Source organism: Equus przewalskii, chromosome 24 (genome assembly GCF_037783145.1).
Source record: "Equus przewalskii isolate Varuska chromosome 24, EquPr2, whole genome shotgun sequence".
Taxonomy (NCBI): domain Eukaryota; kingdom Metazoa; phylum Chordata; class Mammalia; order Perissodactyla; family Equidae; genus Equus; species Equus przewalskii.
The window spans coordinates 13598858-13622503 of record NC_091854.1 but is presented as its reverse complement, the minus strand read 5'-3'; the positions used below and the strand labels follow the sequence as shown (position 1 = coordinate 13622503).

General features: G+C 42.7%; 1 protein-coding gene across 3 annotated transcripts in view; it reads right to left on the bottom strand.

The window, feature by feature from the left end:
• Window positions 1-19287, bottom strand: part of DDAH1 (dimethylarginine dimethylaminohydrolase 1) — a 125117-nt gene extending 105830 nt beyond the window's left edge. The window contains exon 1 of one of the 3 annotated variants that reach the window (XM_070592071.1): window positions 19117-19287. Coding sequence is in view for 1 of the 3 variants with exons in the window: in XM_070592066.1 (XP_070448167.1) it covers window positions 18456-18923 (468 nt within the window). In the remaining 2 variants the exon portion in view is untranslated. Of the gene's footprint in view, window positions 1-18200; window positions 18427-18455; window positions 18993-19116 lie in introns of those variants that run through there. The other 2 variants (XM_070592066.1, XM_070592067.1) reach the window with 2 other exon arrangements.
• Window positions 19288-23646: the final 4359 nt, after the last annotated feature.

Below are 23646 nucleotides of genomic sequence, written 5' to 3'. Positions count from 1 at the left end.
AGCAAAGGCGGTCAAGATAAAAACCCAGTTAATGGAATCAGACCACAACTTCAGCATATGAAACGAGCAAGGGTCATGTCAGAGCAAGGGCAACAGCAGAAATAATGAGGCTAACCCACCAACCTATTGACCAAGGGGGTCCTTTAATTTCCTCTGCTAATAGCCAGACTGCTCCAAGAGCTTGGAACAAGACCAAGACAGCTGGAGAGAATGATAGATTTAAAGTGCTGATGCACAATAAATATATGATAAATTATATTACTATTTATATTGCTTATTGTGGGTAAACGGGGAGAAGATGAGTCACACTGGAGGGGGTTCATGAACCTGAAAACCAGACCCAGACACATGGAGACACATGTCTGGTGGGTGGAAGTCCAAGCATGTGGGGCAGAATCTCTGGAAAGCATGGTGGCAGGAACAAGCGGGAGGTGACGTTGAGAGGCGTGAGAAGGTGTGGTGGTGGCAGAGAGACAGGTAGACCACAGGCTCTAAAGTCAAAGATGGCCAGAGGCAGCTCCCCATGGGGCTGGAGTACAGGGCAGGACTCTAGTCCTCTACAGATGGGAGAAGGAATATTCATGAGAACAAAATCAGAGTTGTACAAACAGGAGCAACAGTATGAGTAATGCATTAATTTCTCTTCACTATGGTAACACTGGTCCCAAGATCAAAGTGAAGAGAGAGGAAGGGTAGGGAGCCAAGGGCTTCCCTAAGCCATCATACAAGTTAAGCATTTTAGTTGTGGGGATAAGGGATGCTGGGACCCCAAACCAGGCATGTTATCCTACCCTCCCTCCTCTAAGACACAGGGAGAACCATGTCTGGGGGTCCTTTACCTGCATCCCCACTCCCTCAACCAAAATGCAGGTGCACAGGAATTGGACAAGTTGCAGATTACTTGTGTTAACGCTTGTAATATTTTCTTGTATTATTGACCTGGGGTCTATGCTACTAACTGAGGCACACACAGAGTTAAGGTAACATCTACTTCCAGAAGAGTGACAGAATAATCCAGAATAATTGGCGTCCCTATCATTCATGTATTTTTCACGTAATTTCCCCTTTTATTCAGCTATGGGGAGACTGAGCAAGAATTAGTGTGGGTGGATGGATGGGATTAACCTTTGTTTTGTACTGCAAAGACCCTTGGGAATTCCTTCCTTGAGTTGATGCCATTCCCAGGATTCCTGTTCAGACTCTTACACAGCATACCCTCCTGTGTGTACAAGTTTAGGTTAAGGTTCTCCATAAATTGCTTAATTATTTGGCAAGGAAACCTGTCAACAAATATCAAGCCCAGACTAAATGCATGGCTGGAGACACTGGCCAGCCCCTCTGTGATTCCCCAGGGTGGGGAAGGTTTCTGGGCTAGCCTCACGGATGAGGGGTAGAGGGACAGGTAGTTGCTGAGCTGAAACCCTGTCCTCAGAAAGAGAAGCCTTTGTCTCCCATCCTTCTTGGTGTCCTCACTAAGGGATGGGACAGCTGTCTCTTGGTGGCATCAAGCCTGTGGCTGTGGTATTTGTATCAATAGGGTCTCACCAACCCAAATTCCCTAATCGTTGGCAAGGCGGTTCATGCCTTCTCTGTGGCATAGTAGCCAAATGCCTAGGCTTTGGAGTCAGAAGACCCGGTTCCCCATCTTAGCTTCACTACTTAGTAGCTATTTGACCTTAAGTAAGTCATATAACGTCTCCTCAGTTTCTGCATCCATAAAATGGGGGGAAACATATAGGTGAGATGAAGTAGGGTAAACGAAGCAGCAAGCATAGCACACAATAAGTGGTAGCCACCTTGCTCCCAAACTCCACTTACAGGGTGCATATTCTGATAAGATTAGTCTCTTGTGTCTCTTAAGGTAGAGAGCTCTCCCCAGGGGTCCCATAAACTAGCTAGTCCCTTAACCTGGGGCAAAAGGCCAGGCATACTCCATGCCACTGCTGTAGATCCTGCTATCAAAGGTCTGAGAGCCATCTCAGGCAGGCCAGGGGACACCAAGAGCTGGTTCTAAGGCTTCTGTGAAGGACTGTGGGGCCAGGGAACCATCTTCAGGTGTCATGGCAGGGCAGGGTGTGGCCTGATTCCCAAGGATACTGAGTTCAGAGCTCTGAGGCAGGCACTACGTAATACCAACCATGATCCTTACAGAGTGCTTTCACCTTTGTTTCTTCATTTAAACTTCAGCATAACAGAAGTTGACTGAGAGCAGCATTATTCCCAGTTTACAGATGGGAATCCTGAAGTCCACAGTGATCACCTACTGGCCGCCAGCTACACAGCTTTTCAGTAGAAAGGTTGTACGACTTCTGGTCCAGGTCCTGCTCAATGCCAACCTCTCTCTTTGCTGCCTGGGGCAGCGTCTCTGGTAACACCATATTACACTAATTATTTATCATTTAATCAACAAACATTTATTGCCTACGATGTGATAAGAGGTCTTATCCACAAGCTGATACTCAGGCCCTTTCCAGCTAAGGTCTCTCAACCTCATGTGGCAAGTCATCCTTTTCCTTTACAGCACTTACCATTGTGTTAAGCACACATATATTTGTGATTATGTATTTTATGTTTATCTCCCCAATTAGACTATATATTCCATCAGGGTAGGCATTATATGTTTACCAGTTTTACAGATAGCAGGCACTCAACACTAATTGCTTGTTGAATGAATAAAAGTCATGTTACCCTTTTTCACAGATGACAAAGCTGCATCCAAAGGTTATTTTCTCAAGTTCATCTTGCTAATAAGTAGTAGATCTGAGTCTTTAGAGTTGACTAAAACTTCCTAAGAGTAGCTTCTCTCTATCAGGGACCCTCTCAAAGGTTTGTCAGAGCTTAGTAGTCATAGTGCGAGCGACACTGGTTGAATCTAGTCAGTCAGAGACACCATCAAGAATAAGCTGGTCACCTCCAGTCCATAAATAATAATGTTACTCCTATCACTCATCATAACAATGTTACCAGTGTAATCACATTTGTATAGGGCATCAGAGTATTCAGAACACTTTGATCTTCAACATCCTTGGGAAGCAGGCAGAGAGATATTTTACTGGAAACTGAAATTTGTGAATTGTCCAAGATGATGTAACTGAGAAGTTGAACCAAGACTCAACTCCAGGTGGCATTTCAGCTTGCAACGTAAGAATTTTACAAGTTCTTAAAAATGGAAAACATATTAAACGTGTAAAAATGCTGGAAATGTGAATTCAGGTCTAAACAGCCATATACAACCAGTGCAAGATCAAATGGTCTGTTTCTCTAAGAATTCATTCACTCAGAAGATCAGAGGATGAGGAGGAATCACAGAAAAGGTAGTATGTTTTGGTTCAGTTGAGCATGGTGACATACTCCTAAAAAAGTGAGGTGGGGAGAAGGCCAGTGCCCACATTAGACCTGCTTTACAGTAGCACAGGTGCTGGGGGGACTGGCCCGCTGCCCGCTGAGGCTCAAGTGGATGTTTCTAACGGTCTTCCCAATCTCCTGGGATGTTTCAGGTGGAGTCAGCATGGGAGTCCAAATATAAGAGCCATCAATTCCAATGGCTAGGCAGAGTCTCAATGTCTAGACAAATCATAGACAGCAAGGCCACAGCCAAAGGGACAGAGATCTCTATTTTCCAGGAAGAGAAAGCAGCAGGAGAAAAGCACAGCCTCAGTCCTTGGGGCTTGAATGACTGCTCTCTAGAAAGACAGAAAGCAGATAACAGCAGAAAGAGGAGGGACTGATCACTGATGGAAGAGCTACTCTTGCTGGTACCACTAGGCACTTATATGTATTAAAGCATCGAGTCAGCATAACAAAGTTATAGGGTAGTCAAAACCACCCCAGTTTCTGCAGATGATGAAACTGAAGCCCAGCTTGCTCAAAGCCACACAGCTAATAAGTACCGGAGCCACAATTTGAATTCACAGCTGTCCTCTGCCACCCCTCAGGGCACATGGAAAGGTGGAGAAAGCACAGCTCAAGGAATGTCACAGGAATCAGACTGCCTCCCAAGTCAATTTAAAAGCACGTGTCTCTAGATACCAGGCTCTGTGTGAGAGGTGTGCATGCTGGGGATGACGATGACTGAAGGACCTGAGACGATTTGGCACCTCAAGCGATGACAGATTTGGGGAGTGGGGCAAGCTGAAGGCGCAGGTGGGCAGATCAGCGGAGAGCAGGAGAGCAGAATCCATGGAAATGAGGCTGGGGCAACAAAACATGAAAATGTGCTGGGCTCTAACGTGGCCCTTTTACTAAGAGGTGCACTTTCTGAACACCTGCCATCTCGGCTGTAAAAGCACATCATAATTTGGTTTACAAATGAACATGTCACTTCTAAGTGTATGGAAATACTCTACAGAATTTATATGAGAGATTCTTGATATTTGATAATGCCTGTTCACTGAGAAAATTCACTAAGAAAAGCCCAAGACTCTCCCTATTTTTTCACTACCTTTCCAGTGTTTGCTTTCCATCTCTTCTTCTCCATCTTCTGCATTTTGCTGCATTTAGATGACTGGCTTTACCTTCCCACTAGGTAATAAAAGAAGTGCCTGAGACCAAACTGCCCATTTGCTCCATGAAAGTCAAGTGCCTTTAACACACGCCAAAATTCTATTGTTACTGCAGACAGCAAGAACATCAATAAAATCTAAAATGATAGTATTTATTTAAGTTTTGTCTTGGTCTTCTAGATACGCAGATTTCAGTGACAACGACCCACAGTAAGAAATATACTTTATATAAGAATCCACATACGGGAATACGCATATGCATGTATTTGTATAAATGAGACGAAAGTTACATGAAAAAACACCTGGCTAGCTTATAGCTAAGGCACACACTCTGATATTTTCTATTCGATTCCAGTTCATTTATAAACCACAAATAAACAAGAAGTGATGTGACCGATTAGGTTGACTTTATGATCCACTTATGACTTAAAACTTGTAATTTGACAGTCACTATCCAGAACCAGAATGTGAGGACAAATTCATGGTGTTTCAGGAACTCCCCAACAAGAGGAGTGTAAAAAAGGGGAGAGAGGCTCCAGGAACCTCAAACACTTTTTCTCCTCCACTGACAGCTCCAGAAAAGGGTGAAATCAAGAGGAAGGGAGGCCAACAGGGAGGTGATTGCAGACTGAAAGAGCCCAGGGAAAAAGCAGAGTGCATTTTAAGAAACACTTCTCCTGGCTAGTGGTTCACCAAAATAATATAACTCAAGAATCCCTCTAATCATTCTTGATGACCCACATTACAACCAAGCATTATGTACAAGGAAGGTATTGTTAGAAAACTGGTTTTATCAAACCTGATTCGGAATGTGTATAAACTGTGTGTGTGTGTGGGGGGGGGGTGTTTTTAAAAGAGGTCAAGGGACAGTAGCTGTTACATTTGCGGAATTTCCAGTCATTAGGCTGCCCTCAGGGCAGACGAGTGTTTCAGGGAGCGTGTATCGAATCATAATTGAGCCCTCAGCCGCGTTGAGGCCAGTGGACTATATCTTGTATGTTTTTCTGCATTTAGTTTCAAGAAAATGTTCTACTTAAATCCCTATTACTCCTCCCCCTCACCAAGAAGCTTCTCTCTGGGGTCTAGTTTAGAAATAATATTAATCCTCAGTTTTCTTGCAAACCACTCAGAGGCTTCAGTTATCCAGCTCAGTGCTCACAAAGAAAAATGCAGAGACGGACATGACAATTGTACTACCCATTTTTTGTCATGTAATTATAGCTCCAGGATGCACAATTCCAAGCCCTTTTCCCACAAACACACGACTTCTCCAGTCACAGCCACACATTGTTTGCCTCTATCATTAATGTCTCTTCTCAAAATCTTCAAAACTCTCCTTTTGGAGCGGGGGTTGGGGGGGGACAAAAGAGCATGTGTGAGGGAGTACACTCCACTCTTAGTACTAGGCTGCTCAGCTGTGAAAAGGGGGTTACTGCTGAAAACCGGATGCTCTGTTTCCCTGTAATCACAATCTAACTCATTACTAACCAAATACACTTTGTCAGGCTGAACCACAACCTACGTGTCAGTCCAAATGTCTCATACTTAATGGGCACCATCACCAACAAATATTGCCGAAATGGGTTACTTGAGAAAGAAAATTAAATTTCCTTTGGGCATTCTTTCATAAAGGCTGGATTTCCACCTATTTAATAGTGTTGCAGAAGCATGAACAAAAAATGGTGAAACCAGTGATTTTCAAGGGTCCTTTTAGGCCTTTAGGCAGTGGTCTAAGAATGACATGAACATTCCAACTGCTTTAGCACATTCTGTGTTTTGACACATTCTGGGCTTCTTGGAACAACAACAGTAAAGTATTCTGAGTCTTCATCCCCATTCCAAGAATGCCCACGGCCAAAGGTGATGCTGGACCCTGAGGCCTCCTGGTGTGGGTGCAGATCTCAGCTCCCACCTGGAGGCCGCTGGTAGGAAGATGTAAGCGTACAACCCCTCCGGATGCAAGGGCTTCAGGCTGTGCTGCCACCACTGAGTCTACTCTCAAAAAAGTGAAAAAGACGTAAGCTCAGACGGAAACTACACTTGCCCGTCTTAGTCAATGTAAGCTTCCCTTAACTGGTTTAGAATGTCATAGAATGAGAGGTAGAATCAGCTTCTAGCGAACGGTGAAGATGACAATCTTCCTTCTCCTCATCTTCCCCAATTATGCTTTTTTTTTCTTCTGGATGGACAGGGGTCCAAACATCCAGGACGTTATCACTGTAAGGAGTCAACCTAGGCAAGTGGAAACCAAGCAGGACCTGACATGCCCAGAGAAACACTGGGGATTTTGGCCATGATTCCCAGAACCCACTGGCCAACAGGCATGGCCCTCTGGAATTTCTATAAAGAGGCTGAGTGGTGCAATCTGGTTGAAAGGAGATAGAGTGGGTTTTCACAACATTTTTTTATCATGACCCAGAGTAAGAAACATATTTTATATACCTAAGTAGTACACATACAAACACAAATGCACACAAATGAAAAAAGTTTCCTGAAGCAATACTGCCTCTACTATGCTGCTGTGTACTCACATTTTCTGTTGAGTCTATTACAATAAAAATAAAAGAGCTGGTCATGACCCATTAAATTGATTTCATGACCCCACTATAGTTGGTGGAAAGCAGCAATTTGAAAGCATACACACAGACACTCGATGGTATAAAAAGGCTGGTCTCAAAGCTGTGTTCTACTCAGAGTTAAACAGCTTATACATTTGGGGTGGCTTGTGGAAGTTTGGAGATTAGGTGAGACCCAAAGCTTTAGAGATATTTAGTTGCAGAGTAACCCAGAGAAAAATGAAGAAATCAGTGCCCTTTTTGACCAGGACTCCTCTCTCTCCCTTCACTGGATCCTTCAGAGAAAGGGGAGGGGCCCGGATGGAAGACTAAGATGGCACACAGAAAGTCAGAACCCCAAAAGCAAGAGCAAAAATGGTTTGAGTACTTCAAAATAAAGCACTAAATTTAAATTTCTCCACACAAAACTCTTGAATTGGAAAATAAGTTTATATCAGAAATGGCCTAAAATAGGACCCAAAGCCAAACTGCTAATTTCAGTTTTTCGAATCATTTCACACTAAAACGTCTAAGTTTACCACAAGTATATCTCCAAGTTGTAAAAATAATTACATCAATATCTTACTATGCTAACACTCAAACAATTTGTACACAGTTTATTATAAAAGGCTACATTTAAATGGGCATCTTTTACTTTTTTGTGTTTATCCAAGAAAATAACTTTATGCAATTTTGGAAGACAAAAGTCAAAATTTGGAAAATGAAACTCTAATTTGAGCACCAGGAATGGAAATCAGTACGTTATGTATGGAGGGTTTATAAGAAAGAACTGCCATGGGCAAATCAAGACTTTTAGTTATAACAGAAAACTCAACTTACAGCACATACCTTGTATCCACTTGCTCTCCATTTCTTCTAGCCACTGATTCACATTTACCAAAGAAACATCAACTGGTGGACACTGATGGTAGAAACTGTGTGGGTCTAGGAATCTTATGGTCTTTCAATGGCTTTTATTTAAAGTTTTCTATAGGAAAAATTACTTGTCAAATGTGCTATAAATGGTTGAATAAGCAGGGCTTTTGAAATAGAGTTAGCAAATTCAACTTCATCTCATAATGGATTATCATTAGCAAAGCATGAGTTTATACGATTGGTTAATTAAGTAGAACAAGTATAATGTCTTGAGTCTAATAAAATCCAGTACTTTTTATTCATCAAACCCCAATCCCATCGCATGAATGTAAGTTATCATAATTTCCCCATCCATTTTTCCGATCTCCTGATCCCTTTCCCACCTTCCATTCTCCATCCCAACACACCCTGAATTCCAAAAGAAAGCACAGCATCTCCAAGCTAGAAAGAATATAAAAATAATAGAATATTTTATTATCACTGCAAAAATCAAAACCAGTGTCCCCTGACCCCTAGAACAGTGTTGTGTCCCTACCACGCTGCCTTCTGTAGCATGTACAAAATTCAACCCATGATGATAGCAGCTCGCTCACGTTAGGCTGCACTTGATTGATATGAGTGTGAGATTCAACAGTGTCTACTGCCAAGATGCAGAGATGTGTGAATAAACGTACATTTCAACAGCAAACTGGAATTAGTTTTCTCTTACCTGACACTGACATGAATAATGTTATATAGATCTATATATTAAAGATGCCAAGCTTGCCTGACACATCCTAATATGGCAAATTTTGGGCCAAATTGGAAAAATTACTACTCAGCCAAATGACATTCTAGAAACCTCAAGAAACAAGTCTAAGATTTAGAGTGGACTTCAGTCCACTCCAAGGTAGGCTATATTGATCCCAACTATGCTAGCCAGAAATCATGGAAGGGGTGTCAAGACCGTTATGGAGTAAGTGGTAGAAGAAAAAATGGGGTGTGCTAGGCAGCTGAATCCCTCTAGGCCCCAAATAGGAAACATGGTTGGAACTGGGGCTCCCAAACCTCAGAGATCTGAGAGGGCACAGGCAGGTGTTTTGCAATCCTGCATCCTTCCCAACATTAATGAAATTAATCTGTACTGTACCATCACCCTCATCCTATCTCATAGTGCTCTCTCTCTCTGAAGGCTGCCCCTCTCTGCCTTCACCCGGTTACTTCTAGCTCAACAGTTGCTTCCTCTGAGAAGTCCTGGTGTGGGTCAGACACACCTCTTGCAGTTTCCATAGCACCAGACAGAGCTCCGTCATAAAACCTGTCCTCTTGTTCTCCAAGCGTCTGCTACTACTCTGCCTCCCCAGCTGGATGGTGAGGTCCTGTGGCAACAGTGGTATATAATTTATCTACATCTCCCCAGCACCAATCACTGGGTCCAGCGTGTAGTAGACAGTCACTGATGCGCAAACATATATGAGTGATACAACTATCATTCCTTCACTTTCAAAATCATGGCACTCATAATTACTGCCATAAGCATATTAGAAAACTTTAAGATTTCTTTTGCTTCATGCAGTAGATCCTGAACTTGATTTTTCTTTTATTGAGGTAACATTGGTTTATAATATTACGTAAATTCCAAGTGTGCATTATTATATTTTGATTTCTGTGTAGACTACATCACTTTCACCACCCAAAGACTAATTATCATCCATCACTGTACACATGTGTTCAGTCACCCCTTTCACTCTCCTCCCTCCTCCCTTCCCCTCTGGTAACCATCATTCTAATCTCTGTATCTATGCATTTGTTTGTTGTTGTTATTGTTCTTATCTTCTATTTCTGAGTGAGATCATAGAGTATTTGACTTTTTCCCTCTGATTTATTTCGCTTAGCATAATACCCTCAAGGTCCATCCATGTTGTTGCAAATGGCAAGGTTTCATCTTTTTATGGCTGAGTAATATTCCATTATGTATATATTATATATACCACATCTTCTTTATCCATTTGTCCCTTGATGGGCACTTAGGTTGTTTCTAAGTCTTAGCTATTGTGAATAATGCTGCAATGAACACAGGGGTGCATGTATCTTTATGCATTTGTGTTTTCATGTTCTTTGGATAAATACCCAGCAGTGGAACAGGTGAGTATGATAGTTCTATTCTTAATTTTTTGAGGAATCGCCATACTGTTTTTCATAGTGGCTGCACCAGTTTGCATTCCCACCAGCAGTGTATGAGAGTTCCCTTTTCTCCACATCCTCTCCAACACTTGTTATGTCTTGTCTTGTTAATTATAGCCATGCTGACAGGCATGAGGTGATATCTCATTGCTGTTTTGATTTGCATTTCCCTAATAATTAGTGAGGTTGAACATCCTTTCATGTGCCTGGTGGCCATCTGTATATCTTCTTTCGAGAAATGTCTGTTCAGATCTTTGGCCCATTTTTTAAATTGGGTTGATAGTTTTCTTCTTTTTGAGATGTATGAGTTCTTTATATATTTTGGATATTAATCTCTTATCAGATTATGGTTTGCAAATATCTTCTCCCAGTTGTTAGTAAGTCTTTTTATTTTGTTGATGGTTTCCTTTGCTGTGCAGAAACTTTTTAATTTGATGTAGTCCCATTTGTTTATTTTTTTCTATTGGTCAGACACGGTATTTGAAAATATGCTACTAACACTGATGTCAAAGAGCAAATTGCCTATGTTTTCTTCTGGAAGTTTTATGGTTTCAGGCCTTACATTCAAATCTTTAATCCATTTTGAGTTAAATTTTGTGTATGGTGTAAGATAACGATCTACTTTCATTCTGCTGCATGTGGCTGTCCAGTTTTCCCAACACCATTTATTGAGAGACTTTCCTTTCTCCACTGTATGTTCTTGGCTCCCTTGTCGAAAATTAGCTGTCCATAGATGTGTGGGTTTATTTCTGGGCTCTCAATTCTGTTCCATTGATCTATGTGTCTGTTTTTGTGCCAGTACCATACTGTTTTGGTTACTATAGATTTGTAGTATATTTTGAGGAGTGTGACATCTCCAGCTTTGTTCTTTTTTCTCAGGATAGCTTTGGCTATTTGGGGTCTTTTGTTGTTCTATATAAATTTTAGGATGCTTTTGTTCTATTTCTGTGAAAAGTATCATTGGAACTTCGATAGGGATTGCATTGAATCTGTGGATTGCTTTAGGAAGTACGGACATTTTAATTATGTTAGTTCTTTCAGTCCAAGAGCATGGAATATCCTTCCATTTTTTTTGTGTTGTCTTCAATTTATTTCAACAATGTTTTATACTTTTCATTGTACAGGTCTTTCACGTCCTTCATTAAATTTATTCCTAGGTATTTTATTCTTTTTGTTGCAATTATAAATGGGATTGTATTCTTAATTTCTCTTTCTGCTACTTCGTTGTTAGTGTATAGAAACGCAACTGATTTTTGTATGTTGATTTTGTATCCTGCAACTTTACTGTATTCATTTATTATTTCTAAAAGTTTTTTGGTGGATTCTTTAGGGTTTTCTATATATGAAATCATGTCATCTGCAAACAGTGACAGTTTCACTTGTTCCTTTCCAATTTGGATCACTTTTATTTCTTTTTTTTGCCGAATTGCTCCAGCTAGGACTTCCAATACTATGTTAAATAAGAGTGGTGAAAGTGAGCATCCTTGTCTGGTTCCTGTTCTTAGAGGGATAGCTTTCAGGTTTTCTCTGTTGAGTATGATGTTAGCTGTGGATTTGTCATATATGGCCTTTATTATGTTGAGGTATTCTCCTTCATATTCATTTCTTTCATAGTCATTTTTAATGCAATCATGGCACTCATAATTACTGCCATAAGCAAATAAGAAAACTTTAATATCTCTTAAACAAAATAAGAACAAAGGAATCAAGGCAAAAATATTTTTCATGAAGGCAAAGGTTTATTTACTTACACATATTCAAATCAAGCAAAATACTGATGTATTCATCTTCACTGGAATGACAACTTACCCCTCTGGGCCTGTCCAGCTGCAAAAGCAGCTTAAAAATTGTATTCCCATTAGTTTACTAACCTAAACTAAGTCAAGCTTGCCCACATTGATTAGGTAGGAAAAATTAAACCAACCCCGTAATAATTTGTACTTCAATCTTCATACTCTGCTATGATTTCTCTGGCTGCATTTGCTTGGATAATCTAGACATTTAGAAACAGGAGTCTAAAGTCCGGTGATTTATTCTTTCCATGTGATGCTACCAGTCCTTCAGCACTCAGCTTCAGGAAGACAATGTACATTATTAAATCATCTGACAACGACAAAATGAACTAGAATGGCATTACACGCACACATTTTTTAATAGGATTTGTTGTTTGAGATTACTCTTACTGGTCCATTTGGATGAAATATGCCTGTTTATGCAATGAGCCTGAGGACTGGCAGATTTAATACCTAATATTAGTTTAGGGAAAGCAATGAAAGCCAACTTCAAAGGTCAGGGGAGCATTCTATTGGAACATTGGGGATTTAGTTATGGTAAATAAATATTTATTGACTACCTGGAGTGAACAATGCACTACGTTCGGTAGAAGGTATAAATGAAGCCTTTCTCTATCTCATTAGATTTCAGCTATTTTAGCTTTAATTATGATACCCCTTGATTAGGGGAATGAATTCTACCACATGTCCAGATCTCCAGGCTTTCTGAAGTGGTTCCAGATTTCACCAGCAAATGCCATAAAATAAATAACTAGCAGTCCTTTTTTAAACATGCACCTCCAAATTTATATTGAGGTTCATAAGAGGCCACAAATAATTATTTATGATGCAAAGGCAGTGGAAGGTAAATCTCTTTGTTCAAAAGTCTTAAGTAGATTTTTCTGTGTTGTAGTTTATATTAACAGGTGGGATACCTACCATTACTATAATAAAACTAATTTTGAAGAAATCTGAGCTCAATAAGAATTGAAAAACATGCCAAAGCAATTTTCCCGCATATCTGAACTATCAGGGATCCATCCCTGTCTTCTTAGCCTTATAATGGCTCTCTAATGATTCTAGGAATCTCTGCAGAAAGCTCATTTGCAGCTAATAGTATCTAATAGAAGTCACTCCCTGCTCATCATTATGTTCTTTATTTTCAAGGCTTTCAAGATCAACTGCATGGGGATAGATTACATTATTGAATGCATCCCAGTTTCCAGGACACAACAATTTGCAAACGTTTATTGCCAAGGCCACGTAGAAGAACTAAAAAGCAACATCCTGAAAAGGAACAGTTGTTCTAACCAGTTGGAGATGACAATTTATCAGGAACCATTAATCTGCTGCCATGTGGAGAGCCTCCAGCCTGTGCACCGTCCATGTTGGTGAGAGGAAATTTCTAATTACGGTTTAGGGAACTTTTCACACCTGAAGTTAAACAGAAGTTTGAGAAAATGTGTGCATTTAAAAAAGCAATCATTCAGTCTGCTGGTAAATAAGACACAATTATGCACAAACTGTGCCTAGGCAATTCTGGGGTTTCACGTAAATGACTGAAAAATTATTTTTTAAACTAAAATGAAACAATCTACTCTTATTTATGAGAGGAGGAAAGTAAAATGCTTCATTTAGTTAATATCCAAGTTAGACTATATTGTTAGTGTGTAAAGTGGAATACAAGTAGTTAGTCTATACTGATTTAATGTTGTGTTATAATTAACCACAACTGGCAACAAGCACTTCGAGCGAAAATGACCTTCACATTTTCATGAAAACCTCAACTCTGCCACTTATTAGCTGTCTGTGACTTTGGACAAATTACTGAACCTAGGTTACCTCAGTTTCCCTATCCTTTATTTTTTTTCCCCTAAAGATTGGCACCTGAGCTAACAACTGCTGCCAATCTTCTTCTTTTCTTTTCTTCTTCTTCTCCCCAAAGCCCCCCAGTAGCTAGTTGTATATTCTAGTTGTGAGTGCCTCTGGTTGTGCTGTGTGGGACGCCGCCTCAGCATGGCTTGATGAGTGGTGCCATGTCCGTGCCCAGGATCCCAACCAGTGAAACCCTGGGCCGCTGAAGCAGAGCGCGCAAACTTAGCCACTAGGCCATGGGGCCAGTCCCTCCTTATCCTTTAAATAGAGCTAATAATATACCATCTTTTGGGATTCACACACATACACAACTTGGCACATGTTAGCTAATCATTAGACATGTTGATGCTCACCTTGCCTCTGGGATCAACATAATTATGCTTTTTCCTAACCAAAGAATAAACCAAGGACCAAAATATGTGGGTCTGAATAGTTAAGTGCCCTAACAGAAGGGGAATTTCTATCCAAATATGTATTGCTCACCCCACCATCTATGCCCCTGTGTTTCCCCCGCCTTGATGTCTGATTCTACTTTTATTATTTATTACCTTGTGCTAAGCATTGCCTTCTTCCTAGAGAGGCCCCTAACAACACAAATGCTCCAAGAAAGGATAATTAAAGCCATTATCACTTCGTGAGAATGAATTTGTGTGGTTTTCCTCCTAGACGGAATATACCACATACTAACACTTGGTGTCTGGGAAAGGATAAAAGGGCTCTGAAAGAGGGCGAAAGGGCACAGGATGTATTTCACAATTTTGTTTGAGGAACCTTTGTCTGTTAATCATTTACTAGGTACTAAAAATGTTCCGGAAAAAACGCAAGAAAATGGCATTAGTACTTGCCCCTAAGAAAGGGAACTGGGTAGTCAGGTACAAGAGCAGGGTTGCGGGCGCAAGACTTACCTTCACCACACACACTCTTGTACCTTTTGAGTCTAGTACTGCAGGCGTGTGTAATCCATACAAAAATTTTATTTAAAAAAAAAAAAAACAATCCTCACACCCTGTCACTCATCTTACTTTAACTTTCAGATATTTATTTATAATATCTAAACATCTGAAGATATCTAAACGTTGACATTTGAAGTTGACTTTTTTTTCCTCTCTAAAAAGTAAGTCGGAGTTGCTTGAAATATGATTGGCTCCTCAAGACTAACTTATTTGTCTTCAAAGTATTAAACATATTATTCATACTCCTGAAGACACAGAGTTATTAGACAATTAACCTTATTTGCTGCTTTCTGTATACACAGAGTTCTTCACTAAAACTCAAGTTTCCCATAGGCAGGGCCTGTGTTATTAATACATGGAGGCCCCATCGTGGCAAACACTGAGCTTTCACAGAAGGTTACTTTCTTGAGTTTGGTTCTCAGTCCTATCTTCCAAAGAAGAAAAGTCATTAAATATAGCACGATGCTTGCATTAAGAAGAAACCTCTCAGGATTTTTATAAGAATAAAACAAACAAACAAAAAAAGAGACAGATACAGGGAATGGGAGAGGGAGAGAAAAACAGTTATAAACTATATTTGTAATGAAACTGTTGGGACTCTACTGATGGGGAATGCTTGTAAAACACCAAATATGTCATAAGGAGGGAAAACTAAGGTTGACCTAAAATCATGGACACGTTTGTTCAACAAAATGGCTGCATAACTGTTGTGCACAAGGCCCTGGGGATAAAATGTTGAACAATGCCAACTTGATTCTCGCCCTCATAGTGTTCATAGTGTGGGGGATGCAGAAAGGTAAATAGGCAATTACCATATGGTAGGATAAACATCACAAAAGGGAGTACAGAGGGTTATAGGAGCTCATAAAAGGAAAACCAGTCCTAGGCATGGGAAGGTGATGCCTAATATCACAGTGCTTGGGATTAGAGCTTTAGTGCCCTGCAAACCTGAGTTTCAACCCTGGTTTCACTGGTTCCACTCTATAACCTTGGCCAATTTATCTAATCTCTCTAGGCCTCAGTTTCATCAACTTTAAAACAGGAATAATGAGAGTATTGAGCTCACAGAGTTCATGTGAGCATTCAGTGAAATGCATGCCATAAATCTGGCACAATGTCTGGCAAATGGCAAGCACCCAAGAAAGATTAGCTAATAATATTAATGATAATAGGAAGCTGAGAACTGAAGCATGAGTAGGAGTAGCCAGGTAAAATGGAGGAGAGGAAGCAGGAAGAGTGCCATAGGCTAAGGAGAAATGTGCACCCAGAAAAGCAATAGCATAATGAGCTTGAGGGGAAGAACTTGGCTTGAGCCAAGGGTTGGGAGGCCCCTGCGGTGGGGTCAGACATGCAGCTGAGGATGGAAAGGCAAGCAGAGCCCAGCTCAACCAGTTTTTCGAGCTCAAGGGAGGCCCCCTCAAGAATTTTAATCAGAAGAGGGACAGACTCAGATTTGAGTTTAGAAAAACCAGCTTGCCTACAGTGTAGGAGAGCGAGGAGACAGGAGGCAAGGGGATCAGTGATAATAACTTTCAAATAATGCCTTGCTGTTGTGGAATTTCACAGTTAGGGAGGCAGGTATCACATGAAAGACATCTATAACAATCCAATGAGAGCTTTGAAGGCTAAGGCAGTGAACTGGTGTGTGAGCGATTTCAAAGAGAGTTAGTTACGCTGCACGGCCCTGCTTTTCAGAAGCACCTCATCCAACGCAACTGCCCATGTTCCTCTCTCTGGCTGGAAGGTCTGTTACTCTGGTGATCTAGATCAAGTGCAACAGCAAAAGCGTTTTGGGGAGAGACCACACACCAGCAGGAAACTCAAGCTGGGAGGACTGCTACATAGCAGATTAGAATGGAACCTAAGGCGTGAAGATGACTCCCCTTCACCCTGGGAAAGGGAAATGTCACTATAACTGCATCAGTGTACAGCAGACTTCTTACTGTTCAAGAAAGAGTACATCTTCCACGACCCATTGTTAAGTAAGTAATAACCAACATTCTTGAAATGTCTTGTTCTATAAACTTCAGATGGATTAATAAATTTATTACAACAATTCTATGAAATTGGTATTAATACGTCCACTTTACAGGTGAGAAAACTGAGTCAAGAGACACTCCCCAACATCACAGAATTAGATCCAGTCTGATGTTCTTATCTATTACACCATGTGGCCTCTGGCAGCAGGCCACAACCCTGATATAAGAATGAAGCCAATTTAAAATGTATGCCTCAAACTACGACAGGGGAGAAAGATCACAGCCCGCTTTAGTATCAGGAAGGCCAAAATCTGGAAGTTTTATTATAGTAATGAAATTAAATTGATGATTAAATATGCAACAGTCTCTTTACAGGAAATTGCACTACCCTCATCGAATGAGTACCATTCTGAAAGGGTTTTTGAAATCTATTTTACTCTTTTAAGTACCAACCACAGCTCTGCCATATGGCCCAGGACACGTTAGAAAATATTCAAATGGGTTTACACACATCACTTTAAAATAGAGTGGGTCATCCCACAACCTCAAAGATAGAGAGGTGTGGCAAAGGAGATAGAAGAGCTAAGAGAATGAGATCTGTTACTCTTGGCTTTCTGCGAAGGTAGAGTGAAAAAAAGCTGATAATCTCAGTGAGAAATAAATGGAATATGCTTATACTCTCTGACCATGTAAGATTCTATCAACCAAGTCGTGAAGCATGTGTACAATAAGTTCTATGAGGCATTTCCAGTGTGAATTGAATAAGGACAAAAAAGAAGGAAAAAAACACCCTAACCCTCCAGACATGAAAGAAAGCACCAGCTTCTTGCAATGCCACTTGATGCCAATAGCAACAGAGAGTCTCCAGCCTGGGCTCTTAGCGGGCAACGAGAAGAATCCCAGGCCAGATGGCATTTTAAAATCCAATCTCACTTTATTTGTCTCTCTCCACTAACCTAGCTTGTGTTTAAAGCAATCCCCATTTTCACAAGCTGCAATATTTTAAAGTAGTCACTAAACCTTGAGAACACAAAAAAGCTCTAATTGCCATGAGTTTGAAAATAGAGAATAAAAATTACGGAATCTGTGAAACAACCATTTCTAATTAAACACCCCCCCCCCATACCCTTACACGGAGTACAGCTTTTCAAACCTAGCCTATTCATGCGCACATTGACCACAGCTCACCAACCAACCACTCTCCTTCGATTCATTCACTTGCCAGTCCCTTTCTGCAGGACTCACTCGCCACCACTGAAAAGTAACTCCGGACGCCCTAGGTCTGTGGGTACCCACACCCTGTTAATTCATCTGGCCCGCCCTGCTCCCAGCCCCAGGCAGGACTTGGGGGCTCCCGTGTCACCAACTGGCGCTGCCCCTGGAGTCCTCGCCCAGCCTGCATCCGCCCGCCTGGAGCGGCACCCTCCCTGCCCCCGCTCTCCGGGAGTTGCACGGCATTGTCTTTGACGCTGTTTAATCTTTACAAATAAAACTGCTGGTGAAATGGATTCCCCACCCCACCCACCTGCCGAGTCCGCACAACCACACTCAATCGGGTCTTCTCGGAGGCACCCAAGCTGCACCGACAGCCGGGAGGCGTGAACAATGAACTTCTCTCTCTCTGACTGTCTCACACACACCCCCTCGCCCCCAAACGGGAAGTTTGGAACTCGCCCGGGGCCCATTCCGCGACTGCCCCGGCAACTCGGCCGCGGGCGGCAGGGGAGGGCCCGGCGCGCTGCCCCGGCCGCGCCCCTCGCGCCGCCGCGCGGGCAGTTACCTCCTTCCTCCGGCTCGGCGCCCCGGGGCGGGTGATGAGGGCCGTCTCCTCGCACACCACGGCCACGTCCTCCACGAACACGCAGTCCGGGAGGCTCTCGTCGGCCGGCAGCTCCACCACCTGCAGCCCCAGCTTGCTGCCCAGCACGCCCACGTAGAGCTGGTACTGCCGCTCGGCGCGGGCGAAATCCACCTCGTCGCCCTTGGCGCGCCTCAGCGCGTGCTGGACCAGGGACTCGGGCGGCGCCCGCACCACGGCGTGGGTGGCCCGGCCGAAGGCGGCGGGGTGGCCGAGCGCGGCCATGGCTCCGGACGGCGGCGGGGCGCGGCGGGGGCGCGGCGGCCGGGTCCTCCCGCGGGCAGCGCGCGCCGAGCCTGCGAGCGCCCGGCGGCTCCTCTTGGCAGCCGCGGACTGCGGTGCAGAGGGAGCCCGGCTCGCGCCCGGAGCCCTGCCCGCGCGACTGAGCATGCCCAGAGCTCCGGGCGCCGGCCCGCGCGCCGCCCGCGCGCCACCCCGGCGCTCCCGTCTGCGGCGGGCGATGGGGCGGTGAGCCCCGCGCCAGGAGTGGGCTGGGGGAGCGGCCGGGGAGGCGGGTAGCGCGGGAGGTGTGCGCAGGCGGGGGGCCTCGGCGACAAGTCGGCGTCCCCGGCCCTGACGGTACCTGTGCTCCGCCGCAGGTGCACACCGCACATCGCCCCCACGGCGGACTCGGAGAGCGACCGGAGGGCTTCTTGGGGGCAGGAGGCAAAGGATGGGATGATTCTTTTCTGGATAAATACTTTGACCTCTCCCTCTGCTCTCCTGTTCCCAGGCTGCCCAGCGCGTGGGAGCACCCCCAGTTCTTAGTGTGAGAATCTGTCTTCGCACCCAAGTCCACGTTACCTTAACTTTCCCTGCAATTAACCTCTCCCCGACGTGAGACTCGACATTACAAAAAGAATGTATTTCTTCCCGTCTGTGAGAAAGAGGAAGAGACCAAGAAACACATGCATAGGGAAAAATAGAGAGAAACAGTATTTCAAGGACCATCGGCTCTCCTGAGCGATGTGATTCTAGCGTGTTCGTGTCCAGGGCCCACAGAGGAAGGGAGGCAAAGACCGAGCGAGCTGTCCCCACGATAGACATGTGCTCACCTTGTGCGCTTGTGCAGTGTCAGGTGTGTAGCCTCACAACTCCTTGTCTTTGAGAAAAATGTTTTCCCACCTTCTCTCTGGCCTCCCTCACGCCTGTACAGACTCCGGGCAATTCCCCTTGTATTTGTTGAACGTTTCTTTTTTGTACCCCTTAGGCAGTCCCTTTCCCTTCTTAATGATACTAAACTTCTCTTTTTTTCCCCTCTCACGTATTACATATGTAATAATCCATGGGTTCTGCTTTTTTGAGAGGAAGACCCACTTCAAAAACCAGTTTCTAACTCCAAAATACTCTCGTGTAATAATCTTCCCTCACATTCTGTAGCACATTTCTAATTTAAAGATTGATTGGATCGTAAGAACTTGAAATTTGCATGGGACCTTAGAGACCCTCTCTTCTAACTTCCTAATCAATGTTCTTGAATTCCAGCCAAAACATCTATGACAGTCATCAGATCTTTACTCGAACATTTTAAAAGCTCACTTACTTACAGTGTATTCCACTTTTGAAGAGCTATCATGGTTAAAAAAATTCTTCATTTTTGGCTTAAAACCCACTGGTCCGAGTTCTGCCTTCTGGCATTACCTAATACGCGAATATTTTTTCACAAGACAGCATTCATGTACCTGAAGACAGTTCTGATATCTATGCTACCTGACATTCTCCTCCCACCCACCATCCTGACCTCTTCCAGTCTTTGAACCACCAAAAAGGAGCTAGTGATTTGGTTTTTAAGTCCCTTCAGCATTCTGGTCGTCTTCCTTTTTGATTCACCTAATTTGTCTCTATCCCTTTTAAATCATAGTATCCGGAAAAGAAGCAATTCTTCCTGTGTGGTCTGACGAGCACAGACTACAGCAGAACCTTTGTTCTCCATGCTAGGCTCCTATTAACACTGCCTAAGATTGTATTCGCTTTTTTTGGTGGTCGAGTGCCAAGGCCCAGGCCACAGTCTTCTTGCCAGAACTCTGATCCCAGTTTTTAGGACATATGGGTTTCTAGGAGCAGATCTATCCGAGGATGGTGGAACAGTTGTCTCAACTGAGCCTGGAGAACATGTGATCCGCCTTCTCCCCCTCTCCCAAGGGTGACCTGAGTTTACCCAGATGACATGGCATTTCTCACCTTCAGAAATGAGGGGTCTTAAGTGAAGGACATCTCTGACCCTGACACTGGAAGTAGGACCAAAAGTAAAATAACAAAACTTTAAGACCTACTAGGTTCTACTTCTGAGGCAAAACTCTAAGAGGACTCAGTCTGCCTATTGGTGCCAGCTTAGTGTCAGAAATCACTGAATGGTGTCTTCAGACGGGGGATTCCCACCAGTGCTACAAATGAAAGTTGACCCATGTGCTAAGCTTGCCCAAGTTAAAATGTAGGACTTTGTTCCCCTCTTTACCCAACACTGAGGCTCCATCCATCTCCAGTTGGCCTCCACTTAGCAACCTTATTTCATGCCTGTACCTAATGTTGGAGCCTGAATGCTTGGCCTACATCCTAGTGCCCTGAGCCTAACTATGAACAGGGTCCTGTGTACCACTCTGGGCTCATGTCAGTCTTGCAAACCATTAAAAGCTGCAAATTTTTTCTATAAATTGGTGTTAGCCATGTCTTTCCATATTGAAATTGGGCCACTGGTTTTTTAAAATCTAAATTTGTACTTAGCCCTATTAAATGTTATCTGCTTCATTCCAACTTGTCTAGTTTTGATTCTGTCATCTCATGCATTACTTATTATCTCTAGTTTTATGTCTTCTGAAATTTATAAGCCTGCCTTTTTTCTCCTCTAAGCGGTTGTCAAAAAATGTTAGAATGTGTATATTGGTGAAAAGAGTAATAAAAACACCAACTCCAGCAAATTATAGTTTGCATGCCTCCCTGCTTGAGCAATGGAGGACAGTTTTTTAGGGAAATGGACTTTATTGAGCCTGATGCATTTGTAAATTCATTTTTCCCACAAATATTTACTGAAAATTCCCAAAGTACAACACTTCAGAGTCATATAAAAAGCATAAAAACATGGTCCTTGACCTTGAAGAGCTCACAATATCACTGGGAAAACAAGACATCCAAAATTGGAGCTATGATAAGGGCATACAAGAGATACAGACAACAAAGTGCTACAGGAAGTTGAGGGAAAGAGATATAACTGTGTCTGATGGGAGTAGAAGAAAGCTGCTTGAAGGCGATTAGACTTGGTTCAGGCCTTGAATAATTTTTAGGATGTGAATAATTGGAAGGAGAGGATGAGAATCCTAAGGAAAAGTATATGCAAAAGCCAGACACATGTTCAAGGAACACTAGATAGATCAACTTGATTCACATATGTATTGGTTAAGGTAATTAGCTGCTGTAACCAAATGACCCCAACCCATATTATGGCACAAAGTTGATAGAAACTTCAGACATTCCTGGTTGGTTCCTGACGCCTCTCCAAGCAACATTCAGGGATCTAGACATCTTCCATTTTGTGGCTCCAGCTTTTCAAAATTTGGCATCCAAGTTCACTGTGCTCACTTTCTTCAAGCTCTAAGAAAGGGAAAGCACCATGTCTGACAGACTTAATGGGCCAGGCTAAGAAGTGATGTATATCACCTCTGCTCACATTCCTCTAGCTAGAACTCAGTCACACAGCTACAATAACTACAGGGAAGGGCAAGAAAATACAGCCTGTGTGAGCTCAGAAAGAAGAGGAAACAGGTTGGGGAAACAGCCAGCTGGTTTCTGCCCCAGAGTACAATGGGGAAAATGGAAAATAAAGGTAGAAAGATGGGCTAGGCTTTCATCACTTGAGCAATGGAGAGACATATGGTGTGGAGACTGAGTGTAGCTTCTGGAGCCAGACTTTGTGGGTGGAAGCTTGGCTCTGCTATTTTCTTGTTGTAAAGTCTTAGACATGTTACTTAAAAGCTCTTTGCCTTAGTTTCATCCTCATCTGTAAAATGGGAAACAATTAACTCATTATCGTAGGGTTATTACGAAGGTTAACCTAATAATGCAAATTGCTTAGAAAAATGCTTAGCATAGGACATAGCACCCAGCACGTGCTCAATAAATATTATCCATCGACAGGTTTGAACAGAAGGCTTTGAACATGATTTCCTACCAATGACCAAACCACATATCCACATCCACTGAATTATCAGAGTCATACGGGTATCCTAATGGTTCCCGACAGAACCCATGGCCTTCCTAGGCCTTCCAAATCTCACCCACAAATATCATCAATACACATTTATTGAACCCTTGCTACATACCAGGTTCTATGCTAGGTACTGGGGATGCAATTGTGAATGATAATGTGGATCTTATGGTCAAATTGCTCCTTTTGCTCTTCCACACATCTCAAGACCTTTGTAATCAATTCCCTGTTTAAATTCCCCCTATTTGAAATACCTAAAGCTTTTTATATTCTCCCAGCTTGACACTGATTGATACAGGGACAATTTTCTTTTCCATTGACAATATTGCCGGTACCTGCATTTGAAGTCAATTTTAGGTAGCAATTATTTCAGGATTAAAACAGACACTCTTGCCTTCCTCCTTTTTTACTCCATTTTTAGCAGATGCAAGATTTACTTTCACTGGGGATGAGTGTTTGAGAGTGGGGGTGGGAATCCTAAAAGAGAATGAGTGCTCAAGGATGTCCTTGTCTACCCCACGTGCTAGAGATACTGGATCAAGTAAGTACCCTAAGTCCACAATCTGACACTAAGTCCTGAGTGTTTCCACATGAGAATCACTAAATTTGACACAAAAAGGTTTTCTGCAGAAGAAACCCATTGCTGCAGAGTTCCTTTGCCATCCAAGGAGTGAGCGATGTTTGGTTGAGAGGGCAGGCAGTGGGTTACAGACTGGGAGATAGTTCTAGGGAAGCCAGGGCTCTGGTTCCTAAAGTCAAGACGTGTAGCCTCCTAACCTCAGTTTCTTCAACTTTCACCTAGGAATTCACTCATTATACAAATATTTACCAAGCAGCTAAAAAGCATATGGTAGAGGAATACATGAAAGCAATGACTAAGGGATGATAAAACTGACTTTGACTCCTGGCCCTCCT